The 27,049-nt window shown below is 42.6% G+C and overlaps 2 protein-coding genes across 3 annotated transcripts in view; one reads left to right on the top strand and one right to left on the bottom strand.

Annotated features, from left to right (window-relative positions):
• Nucleotides 1-315: 315 nt before the first annotated feature.
• rrp12 (ribosomal RNA processing 12 homolog) lies at nucleotides 316-10,997 on the top strand. The gene is made up of 34 exons (XM_031304594.2): nucleotides 316-547; nucleotides 1,515-1,735; nucleotides 2,003-2,086; nucleotides 2,224-2,300; nucleotides 2,412-2,517; nucleotides 2,598-2,714; nucleotides 2,826-2,964; nucleotides 3,069-3,196; nucleotides 3,302-3,400; nucleotides 3,486-3,577; nucleotides 3,665-3,776; nucleotides 3,931-4,031; nucleotides 4,122-4,236; nucleotides 4,324-4,466; nucleotides 4,562-4,683; nucleotides 4,783-4,847; nucleotides 4,940-5,102; nucleotides 5,186-5,340; nucleotides 5,597-5,664; nucleotides 5,782-5,875; nucleotides 5,984-6,142; nucleotides 6,254-6,334; nucleotides 6,421-6,526; nucleotides 6,628-6,735; nucleotides 6,828-6,985; nucleotides 7,072-7,163; nucleotides 7,889-8,044; nucleotides 8,134-8,306; nucleotides 8,400-8,510; nucleotides 8,597-8,643; nucleotides 8,759-8,837; nucleotides 8,979-9,046; nucleotides 10,250-10,332; nucleotides 10,434-10,997. Exons 1-34 carry the CDS (start codon nucleotides 409-411, stop codon nucleotides 10,534-10,536), a joined length of 3,864 nt encoding a protein of 1,287 aa, XP_031160454.1. The 5' UTR covers nucleotides 316-408; the 3' UTR covers nucleotides 10,537-10,997.
• An 857-nt stretch (nucleotides 10,998-11,854) lies between these two features.
• The window catches only part of antxr1d (ANTXR cell adhesion molecule 1d), a 27,926-nt gene continuing 12,731 nt past the window's right edge, over nucleotides 11,855-27,049 (bottom strand). For both annotated transcript variants that reach the window (XM_035992118.1, XM_031304599.2), the window contains exons 10-18: nucleotides 22,275-22,373; nucleotides 22,055-22,124; nucleotides 18,791-18,869; nucleotides 18,420-18,515; nucleotides 18,293-18,331; nucleotides 18,073-18,171; nucleotides 17,842-18,006; nucleotides 17,626-17,706; nucleotides 11,855-13,034 (exon numbers count right to left, since the gene is read on the bottom strand). In XM_035992118.1, the coding sequence (XP_035848011.1) occupies nucleotides 12,732-13,034; nucleotides 17,626-17,706; nucleotides 17,842-18,006; nucleotides 18,073-18,171; nucleotides 18,293-18,331; nucleotides 18,420-18,515; nucleotides 18,791-18,869; nucleotides 22,055-22,124; nucleotides 22,275-22,373 (1,031 nt within the window). In that variant the 3' untranslated portion in view covers nucleotides 11,855-12,731. The remainder of the gene's footprint in view (nucleotides 13,035-17,625; nucleotides 17,707-17,841; nucleotides 18,007-18,072; nucleotides 18,172-18,292; nucleotides 18,332-18,419; nucleotides 18,516-18,790; nucleotides 18,870-22,054; nucleotides 22,125-22,274; nucleotides 22,374-27,049) is intronic.

Genomic DNA, 27,049 nt, shown 5'->3' with positions numbered 1-27,049 from the left:
CATACATTTATAGAGTAGAATGGCAGTAACGTTACTTAAAAGCTTTTTTCAGAATCAGAATCAGAATCAGAATCAGAAATTCTGATTTTCCGGGGCTTTCAACCGCATCACACACATAAGCTGATAATGGTTCCTCTTGAAGGTGTGTGTGTGTGTGTGTGTGTGTGTGTGTGTGTGTGTGTGTGTGTGTGTGTGTGTGTGTGTGTGTGTGTGTGTGTGTGTGTGTGTGTGTGTGTGTGTGTGTGTGTGTGTGTGTGTTGTTTTTTGCTGAACAGCGTCATCTACTGGCAAATAACAACAAGGCCCGGGCAGACACATGAGTCACACGTGACGTCTTTTGGTAAGCGACAGCGTGATCTGGACCCGCAGAGACAGTTTGGGGTAACGTGATTATTTTCAACCCCGAAAATGGTCAAATCGGGGAAACTTCGATCTGGGACGGGGTCAAAACTCAAACGATGGAAGAAAGGACACAGTAGCGACTCAAACCCACAGACTAGTCGTTTTAGGCAGGCTGCCAAAAGCCGCTTCTTCAGCCGACCCAGCGGTAAGCTTTCCATCAACGTTACACGTGGGTCTGTGGCTAGTGCTAACATTAGCTAGCGTCAGCCATTTAACTTGCAACAGCCCAAGCTAACTTTATGCTGTGCCATTAAATGTTCACCAGCCACCCAATAAAGTTGTCAGCAGAAAGCCTAACTCCTATCTGTCTGTCTTTTCCCCTTGGTCCGCTGAAATAACGTGTCAGTCAGTTCAGTCTTCGATTTTACATGATAACAACTGCTGTGTGTTTGTGACTGAATGAGACACATTGTTTAACTGTGTCGATATATTAAGATAAAGCTCATTATTGTTGATGTCATAACGTTATAGGTAACACCCTGAAATAAACAGTCTCGACAATAATAGCAAATAGTTTTTTAAGTATTTGGCCAGATACAAGACATTTAGCTGTGTTGGCTCTCTGCTCCAGCACATTAGACTTTAAATGTATTTACTCTGAAGTTTGAGGGTGTTTTCACATCCACACATTTGGTACACAATGAGGAATTGCAGACCTATTTATACATGGCCATTGTCCCCCCAATTTCAGGGTACCAAAACAATTATGTTATCATATTTAATATTACGTTTCAAATCAATTAGTTAATGACTGCTGGAAGTAAATAATTCATAGACATGATCAAATACTTGTTACCCTTCCTGGTGATGCTTTGTCAGGCCTGTGCTGCACCAAGCTTCAATTAATCCTTGTTTCAGCCTGATTCTCAGCAAATGAAATGCATACTTACAGTAGTTGAATCAAGGTTATGTGCATACCTATTCATTCATTCAGTCTTGTTTGCTTTGGTTATATGTTTATAATCCATTCATATGCATTGTCTTAGAATGTGGTGGCTACATATGAAAAAGTGTGTGCATGTGGAAACCCTATCATGCCCTAGGATGGCTTGCACTATGGGGAGGTTAGCTAAATGTAATGGGCTACCTCTACATCTTTTTTTCCCCCACAGGAAAGAGCGATCTAACAGTTGATGCTCTTAAGCTACACAATGATCTGCAGGCAGGTCCGCTTGAGCTCGGTGGCCGTAAAGATGCCTGTATGGAAGAGGAGCCTGAGGCGTTTTCAGAAAGAACCTCAGGTACCTTCCTCAGCGGCCTGTCAGACTGCTCCAACCTGACCTTCAGAAAGGTGCAGCGCTACTGGGAGTCCAATTCAGCTGCTCACAAGGAGGTAGGCAATACATTCACAAAACCCCATTAATAAATGGCTTTAAACGGTTGATTTGTAATACTTGCAAATGTCTTGTTTTGATATAGGCAAATCGCCTTTTTGCATTAGGAGCGAAAACTAAAACAATTGAGGGTAGCTCTGAGGAGTTGTGGATGACATTTTTAGGAGTTGATGCAAGGATACCAACACTACTAACAAATGTACTTGGAAATCCAAGACGCAGAGTTTTCCTGTAGCTGTAACATTGTCTGCTGATGTGCCTCACAGATCTGTGCAGTGTTGGCAGCTGTGACTGAGGTGATCCGTGGTCAAGGAGGGAAGGAGACTGAAACAGAGTACTTTGCTGCTTTGGTGAGTGCTGCCTTTTAATAAAAAAAATTAAAAAAAAGTGTTTACTTAGACATTTTCCAAAAAAACTTGTGGGGTGTTGAAAGGTGATAGTTTTACACCTGTGTTGTGTCTGAAAATGCAACATGTGCTTTTTGTAGATGACCACCCTGGAGGTTGTGGACTCACCAGAGTCTCAGGCGGCAGTGGCGTACCTCCTCAACCTTGTCATGAAACGGTTGGACTTTTAACAACTTTTGTCGCCAAAACAAACCTTTCCCTTCATGTCGAGGCTAATTAGATACGACACAAAATGTTTTTCATCCGATTGGTGTATTGTGTTCCCCAGGGTTCCTGCTCCAGTGCTCATGTCTAAGTTCTCAGACACCACCAAGGCTCTGATGGACGTCATGTCTAAACAGGCCACGTCTGAGACTGCCTCGGCGGTTAGATGGGTGAGTGGATTTGTCTCTGTGTCCATTTGTCTTTTTTATTGTTCACTGTTGAAGAAGGTTTGTCATTTTTGCATCTATAGATCCTGTCATGCCTGGCCACTTTGTTGAGGAAGCAGGATGCATCTGTCTGGACTTACCCAACTACTCTTCAGGCTTACCACGGCCTTCTCAGCTTCACAGTTCACAGCAAGCCTAAGGTTTGTCTCACCTGCCTGCTAATAACTTTCTCAAAAGTATTCCATGTTGAATAAATGCTGAAATCGTACAATTTTGTGCCTTTTAATTTCATGTCCGCTTTTCCCTCTCAGGTCCGTAAAGCAGCACAGCAAGGCATTTGCTCTGTTCTCAGAGGTAGTGAGTTCCTGTTTACAGATAACGCTCCAACCCATCATCCTGCTGCAGTGACTACAGCCAAGTTTTGCATGAAAGAAATGGAACAGGCAGGAGGTAAGACAACTGTTTTTTTTTTTCTTTCTTACTGTGGGAAGGTAAAGAGTTTTTATGGTTGTCCAGCAAGTTGTCGTTCATGTCTATTTCTTTCCCCCCCTCAGGCAGCAAAGAGGACACCACCACACTTCATGTGCTGGGTCTTCTGAAGGAGTTGATGGGGACGTTTCCTCTGGGAGCTGTCAAATCCTGTTGTGAAACTCTGCTGCGAGTGATGACACTCAGCCATATGGTGAGAGCACAGAGACATTCATAGGTGCAGCCAGATACCATTTTGTTCATCTACATAGATACTCAAATGTAGCTTTTAACACTGCTGCTGTGTTTCTGGCTGTAGCTGGTGACGGCGAGTGCCATGCAAGCCTTTCACAGGCTGTTCAGCGGGAAGCCAAATGCTTCAACCCTCTCACCGGAACTTAACGCACAGATCATCACAGTGAGAGAATACAAACAAAACCAATGCTATAATGTTATAACGCAAAATGTAGTGTGCAAGCTAATATACCATTTCTCATCCTCAGGCTCTGTACGACTACCTGCCCAGTGAGAACGACCTGCAGCCTCTGCTGGCTTGGCTCGCTGTCATGGAGAAAGCACATGTTCACTTGGCGAGGTAATAAAACAATGGCATCACAAATCCTTTCTCTGCTTTCTAGTAAGATTACGTTTGTGGATCAACAGTTTGTGTGTCTTTGTGTAGTTTGCAGAGTTCTCTGAGTTTGGGCCACCTCCCTCGCCTCTTCTCTGCTGCCATGTCCTGCCTTTTGTCGCCTCACACACAGGTGGTTTCTGCAGCCACCAATACACTAAAGGTAAAGAAGTCATCCATCCACATTGAGTAACTCAAGTGGACAACTTTTTTTTTGTCAAGGCTAGACTCAAGGTTTTTCTGGATTATAATTGAAGAGGGAAGTCTGCAAAATCATTAAAAACCTAATTGACAATTTATTTTTGTTTCTGTTTCAGACTTTGTTGGCTGAATGTGTTGCCCCTCACATGGAGGAAATGGGCATGCTCACCGCCACAGCCTCTGCAGGGAACCCCTCCTATGTCTGCAAAATGTTTCGGTAAGCTCTCTCACTCTTAGCTGGTCTCAGTCTTTTCTTTGTAGAGACTACATGTAAATGCTCATCATGATAATTGTGGCTGTGTTTCAGTATCGTAGAAGAAGGATTGTCCTATCGCTTCCATGCCTCCTGGCCATTTGTGCTGCAGATCCTGGGTTGCTTCTATCGAGCTGCAGGGAAACAAGCTCACCCCATCATGACCAAGGTACATAGCCACAAAACCTTGCACATCACTCTGTGAGTGGAGAAAAAGTAAAAGTTTGCCTGAGACTTTGTGTTGTGTCCCGGACAGTCCCTGCAGTCTCTGGCAGACCTGCGCTCCACTCCTCAATTCCCCTTCAGCGGGGAGTTGGACCTAGCCGTAGGAGGAGCTGTAGAGAGCATGGGGCCTCAAGTTGTGCTGGGTGCTGTTCCCCTCAACATCACCGGCTACGAGTAAGTGCAAATAACATGGACACAAAAACACTGCGGAGTTGCCTGTATGTCATTGTAGTGGTTTAACTGACTGTGTGTGGATTCTTTTTCACCAGTGATGACTTGGAGTTCCCACGCAGCTGGCTGGTCCCGGTCATACGGGATCACGTGAAGAACACTCACCTTGGTTTCTTCGCTTCTTATTTCCTCCCTCTGGCTTCTACACTCAAGCATAGAGGTAAACATATGTGTGATGCTCCACTTAAGGGTTGGATGACTGTGATGCTGAGTTTACTTTTTATGTGTATTAACAGATTACTCTGTTTTTGTGTTGTAGCTGAAGAATTAGAGCAAGCAGGGCAGAAACTCGAAGCCAAAGTCTACCAGACGTTACAGATGCAGGTAACTCTACACTGACTTAACTCTGGTGTATTCAGAGTTCCAGTGAATGAGTTGTTGAGAAGTGCCTCAAATGCCTGTACTTTTTCTTTCAGATTTGGACCATGCTCCCTGGCTTCTGTACATGTCCTGTGGACCTGCTGGCATCCTTCAAAGGCATCGCGCGCACACTCGGTATGGCTGTTAATGAACGGCCAGACCTGAGGCTCACAGTGTGCCAGGCTCTACGCACTATTGTCAACAAGAGCTGCTCCACTGGTAGGAGGACACGCATGTTCACAGAGAGAGACAACACATAAACAGTACTGCAGCTACTTACTCTGTCTGCTTTATCTCTGTAGAGGAAGAAAAAGCTGAAGTGGGCCGCTTCTCCAAGAACTTCCTGCCCATCCTTTTCAATGTGTACGGCCAGCAGCCTGCCGCTGGAGAGTCCAGCACCTACAGGATGGCTATACTAGACACTATCAAGGTCTACTTAACTGTCACCGAAACACAGGTCAGTTAAGTTTGCTCACATTCTGCTGCATAATGTTCTCATGCGGTTCAGTGACGAAGCATTTCATGTTTGTTTACATAATTTAATGATCTGACTGAACACTCTGACGTGTACCAGGGGTGGAGGGCTGGAGGGCTGGGCCTTGATCAGAAAAAAAAACATGTCTAGTCTTCTTTCATGAAGAACTGATGGTATTTCTTGTGGTGGGTCATATTTCTTGTGCTGGTTTATCTTTAATTAAAACAATCCTCCTCAGATGATCTGCACGTTCCTGCAAAAAGCCATAGACAGATTGAGAAGCACCGACACCACTGAGTTCACACGGTGGGACATGAATATCAGTATATTGCTGTAGTATTATGTCTGCCTTTGTCTGTTCATTAAATACATTTTAGAAATGGGTAAATATCAGTACACTTACACTCCATCTCTACCTCTCAGGCTGTCAATGATGGACCTTGTAGTCGCCATGGCTCCCTCTGTCGATGAGGTCACCATGACTAAAACCTTTGAACTGATTAGGCCATATTTAGAGGTAAGGGTATGCACAGTGTGCTTAACGGAATGTCCAGTTTTTAATAAAAAGCTTTTGAACCTAACTGTATTTCTTGTAAACTATGTCTCTTGGTGCATTTGTTTCCAGAACAAAGAGCCAGGCATGCAGAAGAAGGCGTACCGTGTGCTGGAGGAGATGTGCGGAGGAGAGAGAGATGAGTGCAGGTCGTTTGTCATGGCTAATCTGGAAACACTCAAAGTCGTCCTGCTCGACACTCTGAAAAAGGCCTCTTCACCAGCAAAGAGGGTGAGACTGCTGTGTAGAGGGAGAAAAAAGAGCTGACATTAGATGAAATTGTATATCTTTATTTACGGCGCTGTCTGACCAGGTCTTTCTATCTGTGTTTCTCTTTCTCAGCCGAGACTGAAGTGTCTGATCCACATTGTGAAAAGGCTCAATGAAGAACACAAAGACTTTATCACAGCGCTGCTGCCAGAGGTACAAACACAAATGAGTGCTTGCTAACAAACAAACACACTGGGTACGGATATTTAAAATCTTCATGAGGTTGTTCTCTCTGTCAGGTGATTATATGCACCAAGGAGGTGTCTGTTGGAGCGCGTAAGAATGCCTACAACCTGCTGGTGGAAATAGGAAGCGCATTTGTCCGCTTCTGTGGGAACACAAAAGGTAACACACCTGTCTTCCTTCTATTGTGTACGTGCAGATGCAAGTTTCTCATTTTGATGATTTGGTTTAAAATACTAATTGAGTATCTGTCTCTGATCCAGACGCCATGGAGCAGTATTTAGTGTTGGTGTACGCAGGACTCACAGGCTCCGTCACCATGATCACCTGTACAGTGTTGGCGCTAACTCGACTGGTGTTTGAATATAAAGGTAGGCCTGCTGACTTTCCAGCAATTTCCTGTTGGTGTTTTAAATGATTATATTTGTGAACTGGATAAAGTCTGGTGTACTTTATTCCCCAGACGCTATAGAGGAGACCACCAGGGAGCAGCTGCTGCACAACATCTGTCTGCTGCTGTCGTCGCGTACCAGAGAAATAGTTAAAGCTGCCTTAGGCTTCATCAAGGTCATCCTCTTCATCATGGACCCCAAGACGCTGGCATCACATGCCACTGTCATGGTAGGCATTGACATTATAGATACTCTAATCAACTATAAGAGACAGGTGTGCCCTCATTTAATACAGATTTCACTCTCTGTGTTCAGATGGAGGGAGTTGGGAATATCAAAGATGACGTGAGGAGGCACTTCAGAACCAAACTAAAAAACATCTTCACTAAGTTTATCAGAAAGTTTGGGTAAGTGCTGGATTTCTTTTATACTTTTTTTTTTTTTTTTTTTTTTAAAGAAACTATAAGCCTCAACTGGGCACAATTTAGCTAACTTGTAGCTTTAAAGGAGACGTGGTGGTGTAATAATCAAAAAGTCAAAAATTGTCCAATTAAGCTGATTTTACTCTTTTTTCAAAACAAGTGAATTATTTCAGATTGGGTTGGTAATTTCTTTGGCCGTCCTGCAACTTTTACTTCAACAAAGAACAATCAAAATGACTATGTAATCATGATCTGTAAGTGCTTGTGTGGAAGTGAACAGAGTTGATTTCTTTCTGTGCTGTTTTGATGGGGAACTGATATTTGATCATCAGTGACGCATCTGATTGATTCCTTTTTGTTCCCGTTTGTCTACTACCAGAATGATTAAAGCACTGTCTGTCCAGTGAAATTATATTTATATTAGGATTAGCCTGCTAGCACCATCATTGACATTAACATTAACAAAGGGGTGCTTTGTTTAATAATGGCACCAGCTGTTTGTTAACACAGCTGACCCCTTTTAAACTCGGATTGTTTTGGAAGGGCCATATATTCAGACAATACTTGCATGAAGCCAGTTCTGCACTGGATGTCTTGGTACCAGATGGTCTCCTCTGGGACATTTATACCACAACTACATCACTTTTATATGTTACATTGTCATGTACTGTGTGTATTTTTGTGTGTCTCATTATCTGCCGTATTTCCAGTTTTGAGCTGGTGAAGAGCATGCTGCCTGCAGAACACCACAAGGTGCTTGTAAACATCCGCAAGGCCGAGGCTCGCACCAAGAGGAGGAAACAGGTCGCAGAGCAGCATGACGACTCCGAGAGCGAAGAGGAGGAACCTAAAACAAAGAGCCAAAGGTAGACCACTGTTCCCCCACACAAAGCCCTGACTTCCCTCCTGCAGTTACCCTTTTCCTGTTATAAAGCTCCACTCCTCTCCTCTCCAGTATTGAGGACATCCTTGCAGAGTCAGACAGTGATTTGTCAGAGGATGAAGGAAAGGCTCGTAATGCTCAGAAGAAAGCAGGAAAACCGCAGAAAGCACGGGCCTGGCTCAAAGAAGGAGCAGAAGATGACCCACTTAACTTCCTGGATCCCAAGGTTTCCCAGAGAGTGCTAGGTAACACACTTTGTTTTTGATAGTTGCTGTGAGTCTGCATTTTTGTCAACCTCCTGTGGAGGTATCTGTTCAAATGTTTTTGTTGTTTCTCAGCCACCAACCCAGGGCTGAAAAAGAGTGCCAAGGTTGAGCACGGCTTCAAGGTGACATCAGACGGACGGCTGATCATCAGAGAGGATGACGAGGAGGATGGAAAAGATAAAGGTAAGAGCAATCCTGTAGTTAATCCAACCATCATGTACATTGCATTGCTTTATGTATGAACAGGCTGTTCATTACTTTTCCCACAGATGAGGGAGATATGAAAGATATTCTAGAAGAGGCTGGAGTCAAAAGTGTGAGTACTTATATATGTTACGCAGTTTGTATTATTTAGCGTTCTTGTTGCTGTAGAGACATTGTTATTGCTGTTTTTTCTTTTATCATCTACGTTTTTTTTTAATCGCCTTCAGAAAAAGTCACAGAAAAGGAAGTTCAGAGATGACAACTTTGATGAGGACATGGACATTGAACCCCATCTAAAATACAAAGGTAGAACTGGCACCAAAAATCCTGAGTGATAAATCAGCCTGTGCATAAAGCTTGGGTTATAGTTATAGTTTGGGATTAAATTGACTCTTTTTAGGCTAACTTTGTGATTTCGACTGAGCAGCACATTTTATTTGTTCTCAGCTGGCGGCTCAGGCATCCACAGACCTCTGGGAAGAAGGGAAGACACCGGGGCAGACTACAAGTCAAAGGTAAGTCCGGCAGCATTCAGGAACCAAGGTTATAATCGTTAACGAAAACTAACAAAATAACGAAAACTAGGTGGGAAAAAACATTGTCGTTAACTGAAATAAAAATAAAAACGAGGCATTACAAAAAATCGATAACTAAACTAAAACTGTAATGTCTGTTTGCAAAAAATAACTAAAATAAAATTTATCGAGTAAATGTCCTTAGTTTTCATCATTGTCGATGTCTTTCATAGAGCAAATAACGTTATATCTTTTCGACCGTGACATTTCCCGTAGACATGTATAGTTTCCGACTGGGAACCCAGAAATTTCCGAAAGTCAGAAGAAAGCGGCAGAGACCTATTTGATTATGACTGTGTCGGATAAAAGCAAGTTCCTTGCAGTGGAAGGTGGTAAAATATGTGGACAATTTATTACAGGGAAAAATCTCACGAATTTCAAAGTACATTTGAGAAGCGCACACAAGGAGGCTAACATAGCTTACCTTAACAAGGTAAAGGAGAACGCGAAGCCCCCTTTCCCCGAAACAGAAGCTAACCCCGGTACAGGGCATGGATGTATGATACAGGGCCAGGCAGCATGACAGAGACAATAGCAGGACAGAGAACACTACAGGAGGGCTTTCACCGGCGACCCGATAGCTGCTGGTTAGTAAATACGCAGGAACACCAAAAGGAGGAAGCGTGGGTTAATATGTGGATTGATACTGGGATGTCTAAACAACTGTGTGAGTCTATTGACTTCAAAAAGTTCGCCACTTTACTCGAATCAAAGTTCAAAACACCTGTTCATGTATGTCTTCTTTAGTCTGTTGGCTATTTAGGTTTTTTTCCTTGAACACGTCACTTACACATTTTGACCTTACTGCAGCGTCTTGTGTAGACTGTTTACATATTTATGACCCTATGTAGGCTACATTTTATGTACTGATGTTATCGTTGAATACATTGTGAATACATATTTCTAAAATTGTATGTTTTTGTTGAGTTATTACACGATACTTTTTCTGACCTTTTTTTACTGAACTAGAAAACCCGCTTTAAAAACTAATTAAAACTAAACTGAATTTGAAAACAAAAAGTAAAAATGAAATAAAAACTAATGAAAAATGCAAAACTATAACCTTGGCAGGAACACACACTGCAGGAGTTGCTGGTTAGAAGCTATCATTCTGAGTCTATTATTTCATCCTATATTTCTCAGAAAGGAAAAGGAGATGTGAAGAAACAAGGAAAGCTTGATCCTTACGCTTACGTCCCTCTGAAGAAGGCCCAGCTTAATCGAAGGTAACAGTTGTCATTGCACAATTTCATAAACTTTTCTCACAAGGAATTGATTTATATTAGAATGTCAGAGGCTAACATTTTTTTATTCTTTGTGTTTACAGGAAGCGTGCCAAACTGCAAGGCCAGTTCCAGGGCATGGTGAGAGGAGCCCAGAAAGGGGCGCTGTCTGGAAAGAAAATGCAGAAGAGAAAGAGGAAAGCCTGAAGAACATACTTGTTTTACTCAATGGACTTTAAATGCATCGTGTGTGATGGTGTGTTATAAACATACTAAAATGTAGACATGCACCTTGGATGTGTGTGTATGTCTGTGTGTGTTTCTGACAGTCATTGAAGGTAAAATCAGTTTGTTTTTAAACTGTTCATCTTTCAAAGCTCTCGAAATACTCAGTCATTTAGCTTTGAAGGCCTTTGGCTGTCAAAAAATCACTCAACTGTAATCTGTTTAATGCATCAGATAAAACTCTGCAACTCTTTGATAAACATAAATGTATTTGTGTGAACACTGTCTAGATCTGTAGACAGACAATAAGATTGGTTTGGGAAGAGTAAAGTCTGCCTTTGTTATTGTGTTATTTGGTCACTTGAGGGCGCTGAACACCTGGCTTGTTAATGGTGAACTGGAGTGTTGCCTTTAAGATGATAAAAAAAACAATCAAAGCAGTTTTTCTACTGAAAAGTATAAAAGGAAAAATCTCTTATTTTCCTTATGAGAAACCCAGTTATCTCGGGCCTGCGGTTACTTTTCATATGACAGTGTACCTTCAATTCAGCTGCTTAAAGACCTTAAGAGAGAAACTGTAGGTGGTTGTTGTGCTGGGGAAGTGAACATACAATGAGCCTTGTGTGATTCATTCCCCCGGATGGATTGCAGCAAAAATGAATCATGTAGCGATCTCCTAATGGCACTCTTTTGTGTCCGAGCTCAGTGTGTCAGTCAGTGTTTCTGAGGAGGGGAGCAGATGTCCCGGAATGATTCAGGACATTCTCAGACCGGCATCATCAGCACTGTGGTAAAATATATATATAAAGTGGCTTCAGAAAGTATTCAGACACATTTTGTCTTATAGTTTTTATTATGTTTGTTTGCGACACACTAACGCATAATGACGAGGCCAAAGCAAGAAATTTGGTTTTAATACTTTCCGTAAGTGCACTGCAGGACTACCGCACAAAAAAAAAGTTATATCAGAAGTGATGTGTCCCAGAAATATGACTTTCCATAGAGCCAAAAGTGATAAAAAATCTTAGAATTTAGTATTCATTTTGCAGACTACCTATATAAATGTCATGGATAGATTTATTAGTGTCCTGAGTGTAATTAGTTTATTAAAGAACGTTGCTCCAAGAGGAACACACCAAATGTTGCATCCTGCAATATTCAATTAACTAATAAATGTCATTAGGTGTATGTTGCACTGACCCCAACGTGCTCGTAAGCTGATTCACAATATGACTGTGCAAAAAAGTCCTCTTGAAATATAACATACTTAATAAATATTAAAGAAATCACTGCCAGACAGCACGTTAAAAAAACATTGTTTATTGAAGACGGACACAAAAGGTTGTTAATAAAGAAATAATGCAAATGATCATTTCAGTCAGTAAATGCAGTATACAGGAGAACCCTGAAGATACAAACTTTCAATGCAATTTTTCACTTGATGCTAATAGATCAGAAGCCATGCCAGGATGCTTCCTTATATCCACCTCGATATTCCCCTCCCTCAAAGATTTGAAAATTCAGAAACTCACCCGATACTCAATAGAATACAAATGCAGACAGGGCTTGTATTATAATAAATAAAATGGAGAAACTGCCCTGCAGTTGCAATAAGTTCACTGAACCTTTGCACTAAAAGTTAAGGATGTAGAAAACGTTTCTGTGGTTGAAAAGGTAAAAATGATAAATCAGTCTGATCTGTATACAACTAAGAGAGTGTACATTAACTACTAAAGCCAATATAACCAACATTGCTATCATCTTTCACTACATGCTGTATTTTTCACCACATCCTTGCTCAACATTATTATTCTCTACCAACCCAAAGTAAACTGTTTACCATCATCATTCATACACACACAATTGCCACAATCTAACTTTCAACAACACATAAATCCTTTCTGTTGGATTGCACTTCCTCTTACCACTTAAGTCAAATGACATCTAATACTGTACATACAGGCTTTATCAAGTAACTACATGCTTGTTGTTTCTATAATGTTTGTGTTTTTATAAATGTGTAATTTTTTATGAAACTTTTTGATATCAGATAAATATTTTTGCTGTCCAGCAACAAAGCACAGAGCTTCACGTCAGAGCTCATGGCTTCTTAGATTTGTGGGTTTTATGAAATGAGTTGACGTAACAGTTGTTAATTGGAGGCCCTCTCTTCATCATCAGAGCCTGGGTGGGGGTCGAGATGGCGGGGGTCCTGGGGGCCCGGGGGGTGCACGAGTCGGGGGTGGACCTGGAGGGGGTTGGACCACCGAAGGTGGTGTGCGGGAGGGTGGTGTGGTGCGGGGCCCTCTCGACGGAGGCTTCGTACGAGGGACAGAGTTACAGACCAGAGGTTGCTGTTCGGCGGGCGGATGAGAAGGAGGAGGCGGCGGTGGTGAGGGAGCGTGATGTGTGCGAGGACGAGCCTGGTTGTTTGGGGAGGACTCCCCATCTTTGACCCGTTGAAAACTAATACAGCGACCCTGCAAGACGCAAGCAGGCAGACAAAGGTTAAACCACAACTACACATCTTTTGCAGAATGCAGATTCAAATGCAGTGCATCTTTGTGCAAAATCAATGAGCTTCTAAGATCCACCAGCCAAAGTGGTTTGTGTGGGTCCAGCTCTGCTGACAGAGGCATGTGTGTTTGAGGCCTTGGAGGGCACATAGAGCTGCTTCTGTCTTCTGTCCACACCTGCACTACAATAGCTGTGATGCTAGCAAAGAGAGACGCAAACGCACACACACATGCATGCTTTTTCAGTCTGCCGCTTTCCCCTCCTCTTTTCTAGGCGCCTCTGCTGTGACTCGGCCTCTCCTGATGCAGAACAGAAAGTGGTTTATGTCTCTTATGTGCTTGACTTGTTGGAATGTAAAGGGGGGATTTCAATATCCCCACAATAGTTAACAGAGGCCCCTTAGCGTTTAACATAATTTACAAGTCGGGGAGAATGGAACACTTCTCTTATTGTTCTCATTGATGGTTTTCCTCTCTGTTCCTTCTGCAGACACACATAAACAGAGACACACACACACAAACTCTTGTCCTGCTCAGTCAGTGTGTGAAGGATGGAGAGTAGGTCTCTGTGTCACAGACCCTTGGTGGTCTTATTATAACACCTTATTAAACAGAGAGGCCCTAAAGGGACCCCAGCAGCAGTAGCATTGTGACTGAGGGGGCCATTGTTGTTTGTGTCTGTTTGAGGGGTGCGTAATTGATTGGGGGCAGCCCGGTTCGGGGGGTGACTGCTTCGGTCTTGTTGCCGGGCCGCGGTGAAAAGGCCAGTTTGTGAGCAGCAGAGCAGCAGCACAACACCAGAGAGAGCATATGGACACAATGAGAACACAAGCTCATGAATATGAGTGTGTTTGTGTGTGACTGTAAGCATGCCTCCACCAGAACATATGGCCTGAATGAAACCTTGGCCTCATGAATAACAGAAACAGAGGGAGAGAAAGGTTAGGGGGCTGGCTGCAAGAGAGCACCAAATAACATAAGATTGGAGAAAAAGTAGATTCTTCCACTTAAAAGTAGATATGTACAATAGATGCGTTAGGTGAGAGGTCAACGATGTGCCACTTGTGATAGTCAGTCTCCCTGCGTGCACCTTTGGCTGTGATGTCTGTCACTCTTTTACTTCCCCTGTTGGCGATTGTTTACTTCAAACCCTCAACTCCTTTCTAGGAGAAAAACAAAACCCTAAAAACGCCTCCAGCATCCCTCTACACACCACTTCTCTGTCTAGCCTCTGTTTCTTCTTCTGAGCCCCAAGACTTTGCCTTTCCCTCACAGACACACATTGAGCAGATACTTTGCGGCCGTTTACAGGGAACTGATGCGCGCGCACATTTGTCACCATTATAAGAAAGCGGGAGAAAGACGAGAGAGAGAGAGAGAGAGAGAGAGAGGAGACACACATTTGACCTGACAGCTCTGCCTGTCATCTGGCATGACATTACAGCGATCCACTCATATAAGGAAAATGCTCCATGTGTGCTCACAAGAGTTAACACACATCATAGACTACATATGCTGATCTGAAGCATGGAATACTTAGATAATGGCAGGATAACAGATCTGAGAAGGAGAGATTGAGTGGGTGTCTCTGAGTTGTGGACGGGGCAGGGCATTTGGGGACGCTGTCTTGAGCTTTGGGAGACACTGATCCACATTTTTCACCGTTTTCTGACATTTTGGAGGCCGGGCAACTAGTCCATTCATCCAGGGGGTGATCGGCCCATTGATCCACAATGAAAATATTAAGTTACTTGTAGCCCTGTTAATGTTTTAATCCATTCGTCCATTCATTTCTGTTCTGTGAAGTGACTTTTGATGAGGAACTTTTTCTGTTTCAGCTGATCGTCAGTCTGTGTTCAACACTTGTACCAAACTCGTTTTTCTGAGCAGATAACGATGAATGTGAGGAATGAAAAAACTCTTAAAGAGTCTCAGAGCTGTCTGATGTGGAAACAGATGAAATAATGAGTTAAACAGTAACATAATGTTGCTGTCCACATGATAAATTTGCATTTTTAAATCATCATACGATACAACTTTATTATTGGTTTACACAGAAATGTATTTTGGGTTCCTGAGCAGCTCCGCTCGAAAAAAGAGAGAAAGAAAAGTACACAGTTAGACAACAATTACACATATAGTACAAAAGATGAAAACACATCAACAGCCATGACAAAGAAACATGTTTCATGATATCCTCGGACCCAGATCTTAATCGGCAGCACAATATGCTGAAAATATATGATAATGTGGTTGAATTTCATAATGATACTTGCGATAAATAAACAGCTACTAAAGTGTAAAAAAAAGAGAGAGATTGAGTATTAAAGGGTCGGTTTACCCAAATTACAAAAATACATATGTTATAGCTTACATGTAGTAGCATCTAGCTATGTTAATAGTTTAGATTTTATCTACTGAGGTTTTGACTTATCATTTTCTGAGATTTCTTCCTCCATACCAACACAATGGAGGTAAATTACATTTGTTTTGCTCATTACATTTAACTTAAAAAAAAATTACACTTACAAATTCTAACAGTAACACGTTTTTCCCAGACTCAATGGCTCGGTTGTCCTGGATCAGTAGTTCCCAGCCTTTTTTTGTCTGATATAACCCCCTTTACTCAGGTTGGTTGGATGCATTTACTTTGCAGTCAGCCTATCGGTTGTGAATCACTGCTTGAGATAATGAAGTAAACTGGAACTACTTTCCATAGAAGAAATAGTCCCTATGAAAACTGTTGACAGCGCTTTCTGTGGATACCAGTGAAACTATTACTTAAAACAAATGTTGCTAATAATAAAAAAATAATAATTTCAAAATCCATGGCAACTGCGCAAACTCGCTCTACTAACGCTCCAAACTAAAGCTTCAAAACAAGTGAGTAAGTGGTCTTTGTCAACAAAATTGGCACCACAAACAAAATACCATTAACTTACACCATAATTCGAGCACAACCTTAAACTAAAACTGTCAGCATGGCTATATTCGACTAGAGGTAAGTGACAAAATGTTTGTTTATGTAATTTGGGTGAACTAATCCTTTAAGTGAAGTGATGTGGGGGGGCGGAGGGATGGTGGCCACCCTCTGGTCTGGTCTGTTCTGTGTGACGGGGCCATCAGAGCCATCAGCTCTGGGGACAAAAGAAGGGAATCTCTTCTGTCACAATATGGCTCGTGGCCTTTCAACTCCCCATCTGTTTGTGTGACGCTCACTCGGGAGAACTGACACACACGTTGCAGTGACACACACATGCACGCACGCACACACGGTAAAGAGAGATCAAAAGCAAACGGGGAGTGTTGCAGAAACTGGCAGCCCCGCTGATGGCCGTTTGCAGAGGCAGCGAAGTAGATATAATGTGGGGAGAAAGCAGGACAAGCTCCGCCTGAGCTGATGGTTAACAATCTGCATTGAAAAGTCTGATCCACGCTCGCTATTGCTGTGCTTTTTGCCACCTTGTTGGGCTTTTTGTAATCCCACTCTGCTGTTTGTCATCCAGCATTGTTGAACCACAGCCCCACAGAAAGTGGCTGACAAAGACTCTAGAAACGTCTGTCCTGACAGAGATTAATTGTTCCGCTTAGAAAAAAAGAATCCAAGATGGAAAGAGGGGGATAAAACCATTGATGACCATTTATATAGACTTCAGATACAGTAGACACATACACACACTGCTACTGTTACATAGTAAAGATGAATCATGCCATTCAAAGAACAAATCAATACATTTTACGGCAATATGGCCTCCGCTATGAGAGGCGACAATGATACCATTTACAACGGAGCAGCTGTTTCACCATGACAACCAGTATGATGATGAAAACATGTTGGTGGGGTTATGGGATGCCATACACAGGGTCAAGGTTAGATAACAGAGGCCGCTCTGCTCTCTCTTGTTCACAGTGATGTCATGATTTAGGACTTTTCAGGAGCAGCAGTATTGGCCAGTAATATAGCACATTAAAATCTTCAGCTGAAATAAAACCCAGTCTGACACTGTTATGTCTACTATAATTATCACTTGAAAGTAGAGAGTGATTGTGTAACATGCTATTTGGAAACCTGATAGAAACCCAGTCATTTTCTTAGAGGCACAGGGAATTCAGCAGAGTACAGTACTCCTTGTGTGTGAACAATGGCAGCTTTGACGAATAGAGCCGGTATCAGTAGCTGAATGACTCACTGTGTGTGTGCATGTAGAAAATCAGTACTGAGCTACTGTGTTATGTTAAAGATTGTACATGCTGCTCACTGACACATGTTGTCTTTATGCAATGTGACAGACAGAATGCAGATACTCAATTGTCCACATGCAGAGATAGAAAACACACTAAAACCTTCTGTACCATCCAACTCATTAAAAAGCTTTTAGGTGGTTGTTACCCACAGAGCAATCCCCCAAACACATAATTACACATAATTACCAAATTATAGTTTTGTATCAGTCATCATGCCTGTTTGTGGTACACCCAAGTTTCTAGTCATGTATTAGGTGAAAATAAAAATGAAATGAGACTGCAGTTGAGTGTTGTGTTGGTGTTGGCTCACCTCGTCTCCAGCCTGTGGTCTCATTAGAGATACCTGGTCGTAACCTCTCCTGAACAGAGCCCACAGAGCATCTAGCTTCCCCTGGAAGACCCAGAAAGAAAGAAATGAAGGCAAAATATATATATATATATATATTTAAAAAGGGAGATTTTCAAATAAAAAACACAACTTTAAATATACATTTAACTTTGAAAGTTAATTGAATAAAAGACTAACCTTAATGGGTGAGTACCACCTTCTCTGCTGTGGGGGGTAGCGTGGTTGTTTTCGAGGCTTGGGCTCATATGGTTCAAATTCCTGCTCTGGCATCTTTACAACTGCATTCTTAGGTTTGTCCAGCTTCGCACCTTCCTCAGTGGACCCCTTCTCCCCCCATCGCACCTAGGAAAGCCTCATTAAGATGTATGTTCTTTTAAGCGTTGGAAATGTGTGTGTGTGCATACATACCTCCATGCGTTTGATGCCACCCACTCCTCTTCCTCCATAATAGGATGCATCCACTGTGGGCCACCTCTTCTTTGGCATCCCATCCTCATCGTCTGAGTCCTGAGAGTTAGACTCAATTACATGACACAGCTCATATTCTCTCAAACATAGTACTTTCAATGTCAACACCAATACTACAATGACAATAACAATACTAATAAGTAGTTATGAGAAGTCTTACTGGCTCTGGTGGAGGAGGTGGGGGAGGTTCTTTGATCACCTGAAGGTTGAAAAAAATATGCTATGAGGGAACCAAAGACATAATCAACAAATGACTGATACTAATGTCTCATTAAGTTCAAACTTACCAAAGTGCAGCAGAGAGGCCAGAACCACCACATCAGCAGCAGAGCCAACAGCAGGAACACCACCAGCAACGATATTAGCACGATGGTGCCGTCAAACTACATACAAACACAGGATGACGAGATTGAGATTAAACTGGACTATAAAATAATGGATGAGAAAAAGGTGAAAATGAAAAGGGAAAGTACTCACAGCCTCCTCTGATGACAGACACAACAGAGGAGACATCAGAGAGGAAGGAGAGAAGAAGAAGACTAGAAAACCAAGAGAAAAGGTTGAAAAAAAAGTTTTATCAAATAAGGCAGCGTGCCAGAAGGAAATATCATCCCGTTTTGTTGTGATAGTGGGGACTATATACACAGGATGTACTCACACATTCAGTAGTAGTGATGTGAACAGAGCTGGTGATGTAGGAGAGGCCCTCATTCATGCTCACCTGCAGATAGATCACCCTGCAAAAACACACAATCGTGACTGGTCTTATCATCCGACACAGAAATGCAGCGCACATCACACGCTTGAGTTGCACACCTTCTTGTGTGTTCACATTCACAGTCTTGTTTCGGCTACTGTACAAGCTCGCCCGAGGTGTCAAACACATTCCTCCATCTACTTTGTCCATACATGCTGCCTTACAAGCACACAAACATGCTGACATAGACACAAATTCAAAGTCTCTAAAGAGGTCAGGGAGTTCTCCACCCACAGAAGGAATCTATTCTGTTTGGATTAGACCCAGACCTCTAATGTGGAAACCACAGACAGCTAAATGACTTCTTATTCTCCAGTATCCATTAGATATATCTGCAGCTATGACTGCACAAAGACAGACAGGGCAGGGACAAAAAACGGGAGAAAACGTTTACTTTTTGGCTGGGAAGATGACGGGATAGCGAGGCTGATGGAAGCAAAGATTGTACACAGGATTGCGGCGTTATTCATATAGTTCTTAAAAAATATGAACAAAAACAAGACAGATAGGCCAGCGTTTGAGGGTTGAAATGCAGACAGCTAGATTGTAGTTATAGGTTTGGAAAAGAATGGAGAAAGGCTTCTTGTGCTGTTCTTATGGTTTGGGGATGCAGAGACAAGTGGGGCATTGAGCTCTGGGTTTAGATTTGACGAGGGGGCAACAAGGGGGAGGTCACTGCAGGGGGCGGGGGGGGGGCTAGAGGAGAGGAAACAGAGTGGGGGATGGTAGGAGGAGGGCCTTTCCTGTTATACATCACTTTAGCACTGTCCCTCCCTTCTGACACCCCTGCATCACTTGCTCAATCACTGACTCTGTTTTCACCCCCTCCTCTCCTCTCCATACCACTGTAGCTGGTCTCATAACTCATGCTGACACTGACTTCAGACTGGGAAACTGGTGGTACAGGTGCCACTCATCTTTTCTTCTACTTCTTCCCTCCCTTCTTTGTCCCCCCATCCCCATTTATTGGTCAGCCCTCATTTCAGGCAGGCAGGGGACACGGTGCTATCAGCTCCTCTCTGACAGATAGATCTCAGCCCCCATCAATCATCAATCTGCCCACTATATATGTCTTTGCCGTGTGTGTGTGTGTGTGTGTGTGTGTGTGTGTGTGTGTGTGTCTGTGTGTGTGTGTGTCTGTGCGTGTGCAGGAGGGGGAGCTGCATCCGGAAGGTTCCCAGTCAACATAGATTTGTGTGACGGCAACGTCAATGACTTCATTATATGCGACAAGGCTTGGGTGGAACAGGAGGTGAGTGAGGGTCTTTGGGGTTTGGGTGAAGAGGTGATGCTGGGAGCTGGAGTCCTTCAGACCTCATGTATAGGCTTTACAAACCCCAAAACAGGAAGAGGTTCACATATAATGTGATCTGACAATTTTAGGGCGGCAGCTAATGATTGTTTTTATTATTGATCAAGTTTGGTCAATAAAATGGCAGAAAAAAGTAAAGAATTTGCTTTGTAATCTGTATTAGGAGGCAATATCTATATTATTGGTATAATCTGTCCAATTCCTGATGTGTGGGTGGGTTCAGCTTTCAACATCTGATTTGTTCTATCTGTATTATTTATTGTTTATACAAGTGTCGTGACTATTTTTGTTGCTTTTTTGTTTTGGTGTATTACTGGTCACTCAATGACTCTGCCTCGGACAGATGCTGTGATAACTTGCTTCAACAGCTTTAAAGTTAATTCTTGACCTTGAAAACAGCAGCTTGAAAAAAGAGTTTTCAACACAATGTCCACTTACTTGGTGTTTAATTTTGAGCGACTCTATCAACTGAGGAATACTATTAGACGGGGTTGAAAGCTTCAGAAAAATCCTGCAAGTGGACCTTGTGGTGAGTATGTTTTTTGTTACTGTTATCTTAGTCAGTCTGTGTTGTTAGGTTCTTTTGATAATGTGTTTTATTCACCACACTTTTGTTTTTGTATTAAAAAAAGAATGATAAAAACTTAAATAACAGAAAAAAACACCTGTCCAGCCTGCACAGTGTGGCACTTTCACTTCACTACATATTTCCACATCTCTCAGCACATTACTGCACTGCAGCCCAGAACTCATAAGCCAGCTGTTGGCCTCCTCTCTGGGCCCTTCAGCCATCCACAGCTGACTTCCTCTTTAGTAGCACTCAGGGTGTTAGGGCAGTGCTGACTCTGCTCTAATGGGCTTCGGTTACATGGAAGGACGCCTGCTTGAGGCACCATTGCAGTGTGTAATGACGCTCCCTGTTCCACTCTCAGGAGGAGCAGCACAACCTGCAATAAAGCCATGCTGGCAACAACTATTGCTGGATTGTGATTTAGGTGAATTGTTGCTGTCTTTTTGTCAATCCCCCAAAATTGTCTGTGAGTTCCAAGTGCCACGTCTGCTATAACATGTGTGAGTAAAATAATACTGTATGTGACAGACTCTTAAATCTGCCTGCTGCCACAGTGTGAAAACAAAATGTCTTCTTTCCCCATCAAAGCATTACTTTTCACTGGCAGACAAGACAAGCTCAAATCATGCTAGAAATCTGAGTGACAGCGACAAGACAGATGATGACTGGGAGGTGTCTGAGGCCGCAGGCCCGAGTGTATAATTATGCACAGGACTGCAGGCAGTGGGGACAGTAAGGCTGCTGGACCTCGGACCTCTCCAAGCTAAGCCCACAGCATCGCTCTGTCTGCCCCGCAAGAAACTTCTGCTCAGAATCACCAGTAGCAAAGCTGGAAGCCCTCAGAGGAAACTTTACACTGCCCCACCGACTTCACTCACACTTTCGCTCTCCCAAAGTGTCAGACAAAGACTGGGATACATCACATAACACACAAATACACAAACACATACACACGCATACATGGTTGCGGAGGGTCCTCTCCAGCAGGCTCTCATTAAGTCGTGTTCCTGGGCTCTACTCCTGTTGTCCCCTTGTGATTGGTGTCTGGCTTCGTTAGCTGTGACAAACACTGATTGATCACAGACACTCAATGACTTTGGCCCTAATTTGTTCAAGGACAGCAGTCTTCTGCGTCCACACCAAACTTGCGTGCAGCTGGCAAATATCTGGGCTCAGAGTGTTACAGCTGAATATGGAGAGTTTGGCAACTGGAGTGATGGCTGAGTGAGAAGGAGTGTAGTGGTGTAAAGGCAGTCAGAGCCAAAAGAGATGTGTAACTTACCTCCCAACCTCCTCTACAACAGGAGCAGGACAGAGCAGGAAGGTATCTTCTATTCCAGCTGGTCTCTCATCTGCACAGGGATAAACAAAATCACACTTCATGTAGGAATAATTTTAACATCTGCAGCCTAAACACAGTTCCCACATTTGTCTTAAATGCACAAGCCAAACCAGAATCCCTTAAAAGGTTGTGTGTGCTTGTGTACATTTGCAGAACTTACCCACAGTGAGTGTATCATTCAGTTTGAAGCTGCAGAGGACCTGGTCAATGTTTCTGGCATGGAGAAACCCATTGCCTCTCACCACCACCTGGAAACTCTCTGAGACACAAACAAAAAAAGAGTACAGGCACCATCAGAAATGATCATGCATGACAGTGGTAAGACAAATATTTTCAGCTGTATTTCAGAGATGTAAAATATCATAAATAGGTCTCCTATTTTATTTTAAGTAGAATAATATTTCTGTTGTACCATTATGGTGAGTGCTGGCAGCCATTGCCATTCTCTGATGTGCTCAACTTAAGCAGGAGAAACTTGTGCATGCCTCATTACTGCTAGTTTATATCTGTGTGTGTGTATGTATGGAAAGGCCGTAATAAGCTCCAATGGTGCTAATGCTAAAAGTGCTGCTATTCACAAGTACATACTGTGCAGTAGCCAGAAGGTTTGTGTGTGTGTGTGTGTGTGTGTGTGTCTGTCTTTGACCTTTAGTTTCCCCCAGGCACTGTTAAAGTGCACTGACAGAGGCTTGCCAGCATATGCTGGAGTGTCTATGTGGCTGCTACTCAGCATATGTTAGAGAGTGGGGAAAAAAGCACTTGCTTAAAAACATGCCTGCAGGGCTGACAACAGCACAGCACTGTCAATGCAGGTCTGACCTTACTTATGGCACCATTAACACGTCTGTGTCTGTATGCATCTGCATGTAACATGGTGTACATACTGTATGTATGCACTAAGCTTCTGCATGTCTTCATTATGTGCATGCATGAATGTATGTGCAGGCATGTGTTTGAACGTGCATATAGTGTGTGTGTGTGTGTGTGTGTGTGTGTGTGTGTGTGTGTGTGTGTGGTCTCTGGCTGTGCACTGAGCTTTCCTCTAGCATTATCCTGGCCAATAGAAGTGAACGTTTGCCACACCTTTAACATTTAAAGCTCCAGCATGAAGATCACTGGATAAAAACATCACAGTGTGTGGGTGTATATGTGACAGTATTTCCTTAAAGGTCAGACAGGCTGCTATGAAAGCCATAAATATAGATACACAGAGGCAAAAAACTAACTTTGCTTTTGCCTGCACATCTCTACATTTTTACAGATGCTGTAAAAATGTTGTAGAGTGCAGATTGGCTGTTGGAGAAGATCCTGAAGGAAAACTGGTGATGTACAAGACAGATGGAAATTGAGCTCTCACAAAACAGGGATATGTTGTACATATTACATATATGATATGATATAGGTATTAGATATAAATATTACTAAACACGTTGCATTAGTGCAGTTATAGCCTCAGAAAGATAAAACCTTCTCTAACTTTCTAATATCCTTCCACTGTGCCCACAGCGAACCTCATACAACTGTGCCTCTCTGCATGTGTGTTTGTGCTTATTTACAGATGTTCAAGATTGCAACTTGTCAGTGTCGCTCATGTCATTTCCTTAGCTAGACTCAGATTCTACATGTGCATACACACAAACACACATACACCACCCGATTAACCACACATCTCAGTACAGACAGCCTAATCATTTCCTGTTCACCATGCCCCATGTCTTCTCCCTCCTCTTGCCCTAATTTGACTGTAAAACAAAACCACAACATTCAGAACAATGAATTACAACTATATAATATAATATTATACAACTTAGATTGTATTAATCTTCACATAAACTGCTGGTTTATGTGGTTTTGCAACAATGTGCAACTTAATTGGAGGTCTTGACACTAATTATTCCTAATGCTCAGTGCCGTGCATGCTTTAGTAATCATTCCCCTTTCACACGATGTTACCATCAAACAGCATGAGCTGCACTGTGACGGGGCGTATGCGTATGCGTGCGTGCGCACTCACGCACGCACGCACTCACGCACGCACGCACTCACTCACGCACGCACGCACGCACGCACGCACGCACGCACGCACGCACAAACTTGGAAATGGTACATGGCAGATATTACTCAATTACTCAAATACTCAACTGTCTAACTTTGGGACTGATTATTGTCCTACTCTTTTAAAGGTAGAAAATCAGTGCTCGAATTACGTGGGAGCCAGAGGGAGGCGAGCTCCCAAAGAGTGAGGACTGGCTCCCATGAAAGCAACAAAGTCAAAAATCTGAGGGGGTCTCTCATATCTGAAGGTGTCTGCCATATGTGGCATTGTAATTTAATCTTAAACAACGCTCATTATCCATCCCTGTGCGGTCTCTTACCATTAAAGACGTTAAATTAAAATATAAAATATAGGCTACTACGGGACGTAGACCTGAGCCTACCCTACGCTCATGAACGCAGCATGACTACACTTCACCACCACACCACTAGACTATGTGAGCAAACCGCATAGGCTACGATCAATTTGACAGCACTCACAAGTCCGAAGAAGTCACCTTGCTTTTAGCTTAATGTGCTTTTGAGGTAAATACCACCAATACATCTTCAATAAATAAATCTGTAGCTATCCTCTGCCATTCAGAGCTCCGGAAAAGTTCCCAGATATTTTGAAACACCTAACAGCAATACAATGCAATCTCTGATGGCGGAATATTCAGTGAATAGGCTTCCTGACAACATTGCAGTGCAAATTCCAAAATTGTTTGTCTATTTATTTCCACGGTTCAACACACGAGACGACTGAACACCCAGGTGTTGTTATCACTACGTGTACATTATAAGACTAGAACATAGTTTGGCTGTGCAATGGCTTTATTCATTTCTGCCAGGAAGTGCATTTTCCCTGTGTAGAAGTTAAAGACTACATGCATTATTGGGTTTGACACTGAGGATATCTGAGACGGTGGTCTGGTTCAAATGAGTTACGTTTTATTTCATTGTGAAATTGAGAATGTCGTTTAGTCTATTTCTTTGTATTGCGAAATTGAAATGAAATATGGACTATTACAATCAATAATATGTTGAAATTAATTAAAAGGACTCCATTTCTGTAAAAAAAATAAATAAATCTGTGTCTGTTGTGTGCGTGTGACAAGATAATAGCCTAGGCCTACTGTGCGCATATACTGCATATATGTGCAGGGTGTGCCAACTTTTTTTATGAGATAGAGAGACCCCCTTAAAGACAAAAAGATAATTTGAGCACTGTAGAAAATGTAATAGAAAATTGCTTACTGGTGTTGCTTTATTTATCAGCAATTAAGTATGCATTGCATTATAACTACATGTTTAACAGATATGAGAGAATTATCTTATTCATTTAAATCCTGAGTCATCGTGAATATTTTCAAACCAAAACACACACACACACACACACACACACACACACACACACACACACACACACACACATACACAGAGTTAAAAGGTCAGTGCTGTCAGACACGTGGTGACCAGGGACTGGTGGTGCCCTGCTGACATGTACAACACATATGTTTCTGCCCTCTCCTCTGCTTTCCTTGCCTGCCTCTGTGGCTACATGTCCATTTACATTTACACCTGAACATTTGATAAGCTTTGTATGAGTGTGTGGCTGTGTGTGACTATACACATGTACATGCATGTGTGTCTTGTGTGTGTAGAGAAAATTGACTATGGCTTGTCCGAACAGTGGCTCTTCAATCACGTTAGTGCGACGGGACAGTGAAGGGCAGGGAGGGGCAAAGGAGGACGGAACAACGGTGAGGAAAGGGTCAGACGTTAATGAAAGCAGCAATCTCTGCTGTCATGTTAGATCTAAGGCCCATATATGTGTGTGTGTGTGTGTGTGTGTGTGTGTGTGTAAGAGAGGGGAAATCATTGCTGTCATGTCTGATAGTGTGGCCCAACGTTCACTGTCCAGTCTGATGGCCTGTTTGCAGGCAGCTCAGTCTGGTCACTTCAGATCAATGTGAGGCGCATGTGTGTACATGTGCTTGAAGATGTGTGTGTGTGTGTGTGTGTGTGTGTTCTGACTAAAGGACATCTTAACATGTGTGTGTTGGTGTAAATCATGTATGGTATGTGACTACTGTACATGCAGGCAGAGAGAAAGACAGAGAGAGAGACTGTCACAATACCTATGCAATATGTCAGTATGTAAGTACATGTAAATGCATCAGGATGGATGGATGGATGTGGGTAGATGGTTATATTCAAACCTATAGGGAATCTTGTCCACAGTCTTGCAGTTCAAAATAAAAGCAAACTCTTGCTAAATTGTGACAAGTGCTTGACATCAAATCACATTATACTGCAAGGATGAGCTTTGAGTAAGGGACAGAAGTGCCTGTTATTTCTTTACAGGACAATTTAAAGTCAACCATAAGCATAAGATGTAATTATATATTATTTATACACATTGTGTTACAACAAAGGCAGCATGTATTTAGTGCACTACACTCTTTGCCCTTCATTAATTAGAATCAGGCTTTGGTTAAAGTAGGTCCTTGGTTTGTAGTTCACTGACCATTAGGCTGCTCATCAATCGAATAATAAATGAGGCTGTTGGAGGATATTTGGGCACATGTCGAGTGACACACTCAGGCTCTGGCAACAGACCAGTAATTATCACATGGGGACAACTGTGATTCTTTATTATTCCTTCCTCATTTTGTCCTTGAATGCAACATTTTCATTGCTCTAAATATCCTCTCCTCTCCCCTCCTCTCTCCTCTCCATATCCCTTAATGGATGCTAATCTAAACTGGTTGTCCTGGTAGCAAGGCTGCAAATGCACTCTCTTAAGTGAGTCCTAATAAGGTCATGTCAAAGCTCATCCATCCTACTGGCAACACATAACGGCTCTCTCTCACCGTCTCTCTTATCCTGTTTTTTTAC

This window comes from Sander lucioperca, chromosome 15 (assembly GCF_008315115.2).
Source record: "Sander lucioperca isolate FBNREF2018 chromosome 15, SLUC_FBN_1.2, whole genome shotgun sequence".
NCBI lineage: Eukaryota > Metazoa > Chordata > Actinopteri > Perciformes > Percidae > Sander > Sander lucioperca.
The sequence above is the reverse complement of the archived record's forward strand: the minus strand, read 5'-3'. Positions and strand labels throughout refer to the sequence as shown.

Excerpts from the sequence above, each read along its gene's own strand:
- rrp12 (XM_031304594.2), top strand. The coding sequence starts at position 409 with ATGGTCAAATCGGGGAAACTTCGATCTGGGACGGGGTCAAAACTCAAA. Across the intron at positions 5,665-5,781 it reads GACACCACTGAGTTCACACG|GCTGTCAATGATGGACCTTG; the intron begins GTGGGACATGAA and ends TCTACCTCTCAG. Across the intron at positions 5,876-5,983 it reads TGATTAGGCCATATTTAGAG|AACAAAGAGCCAGGCATGCA; the intron begins GTAAGGGTATGC and ends ATTTGTTTCCAG.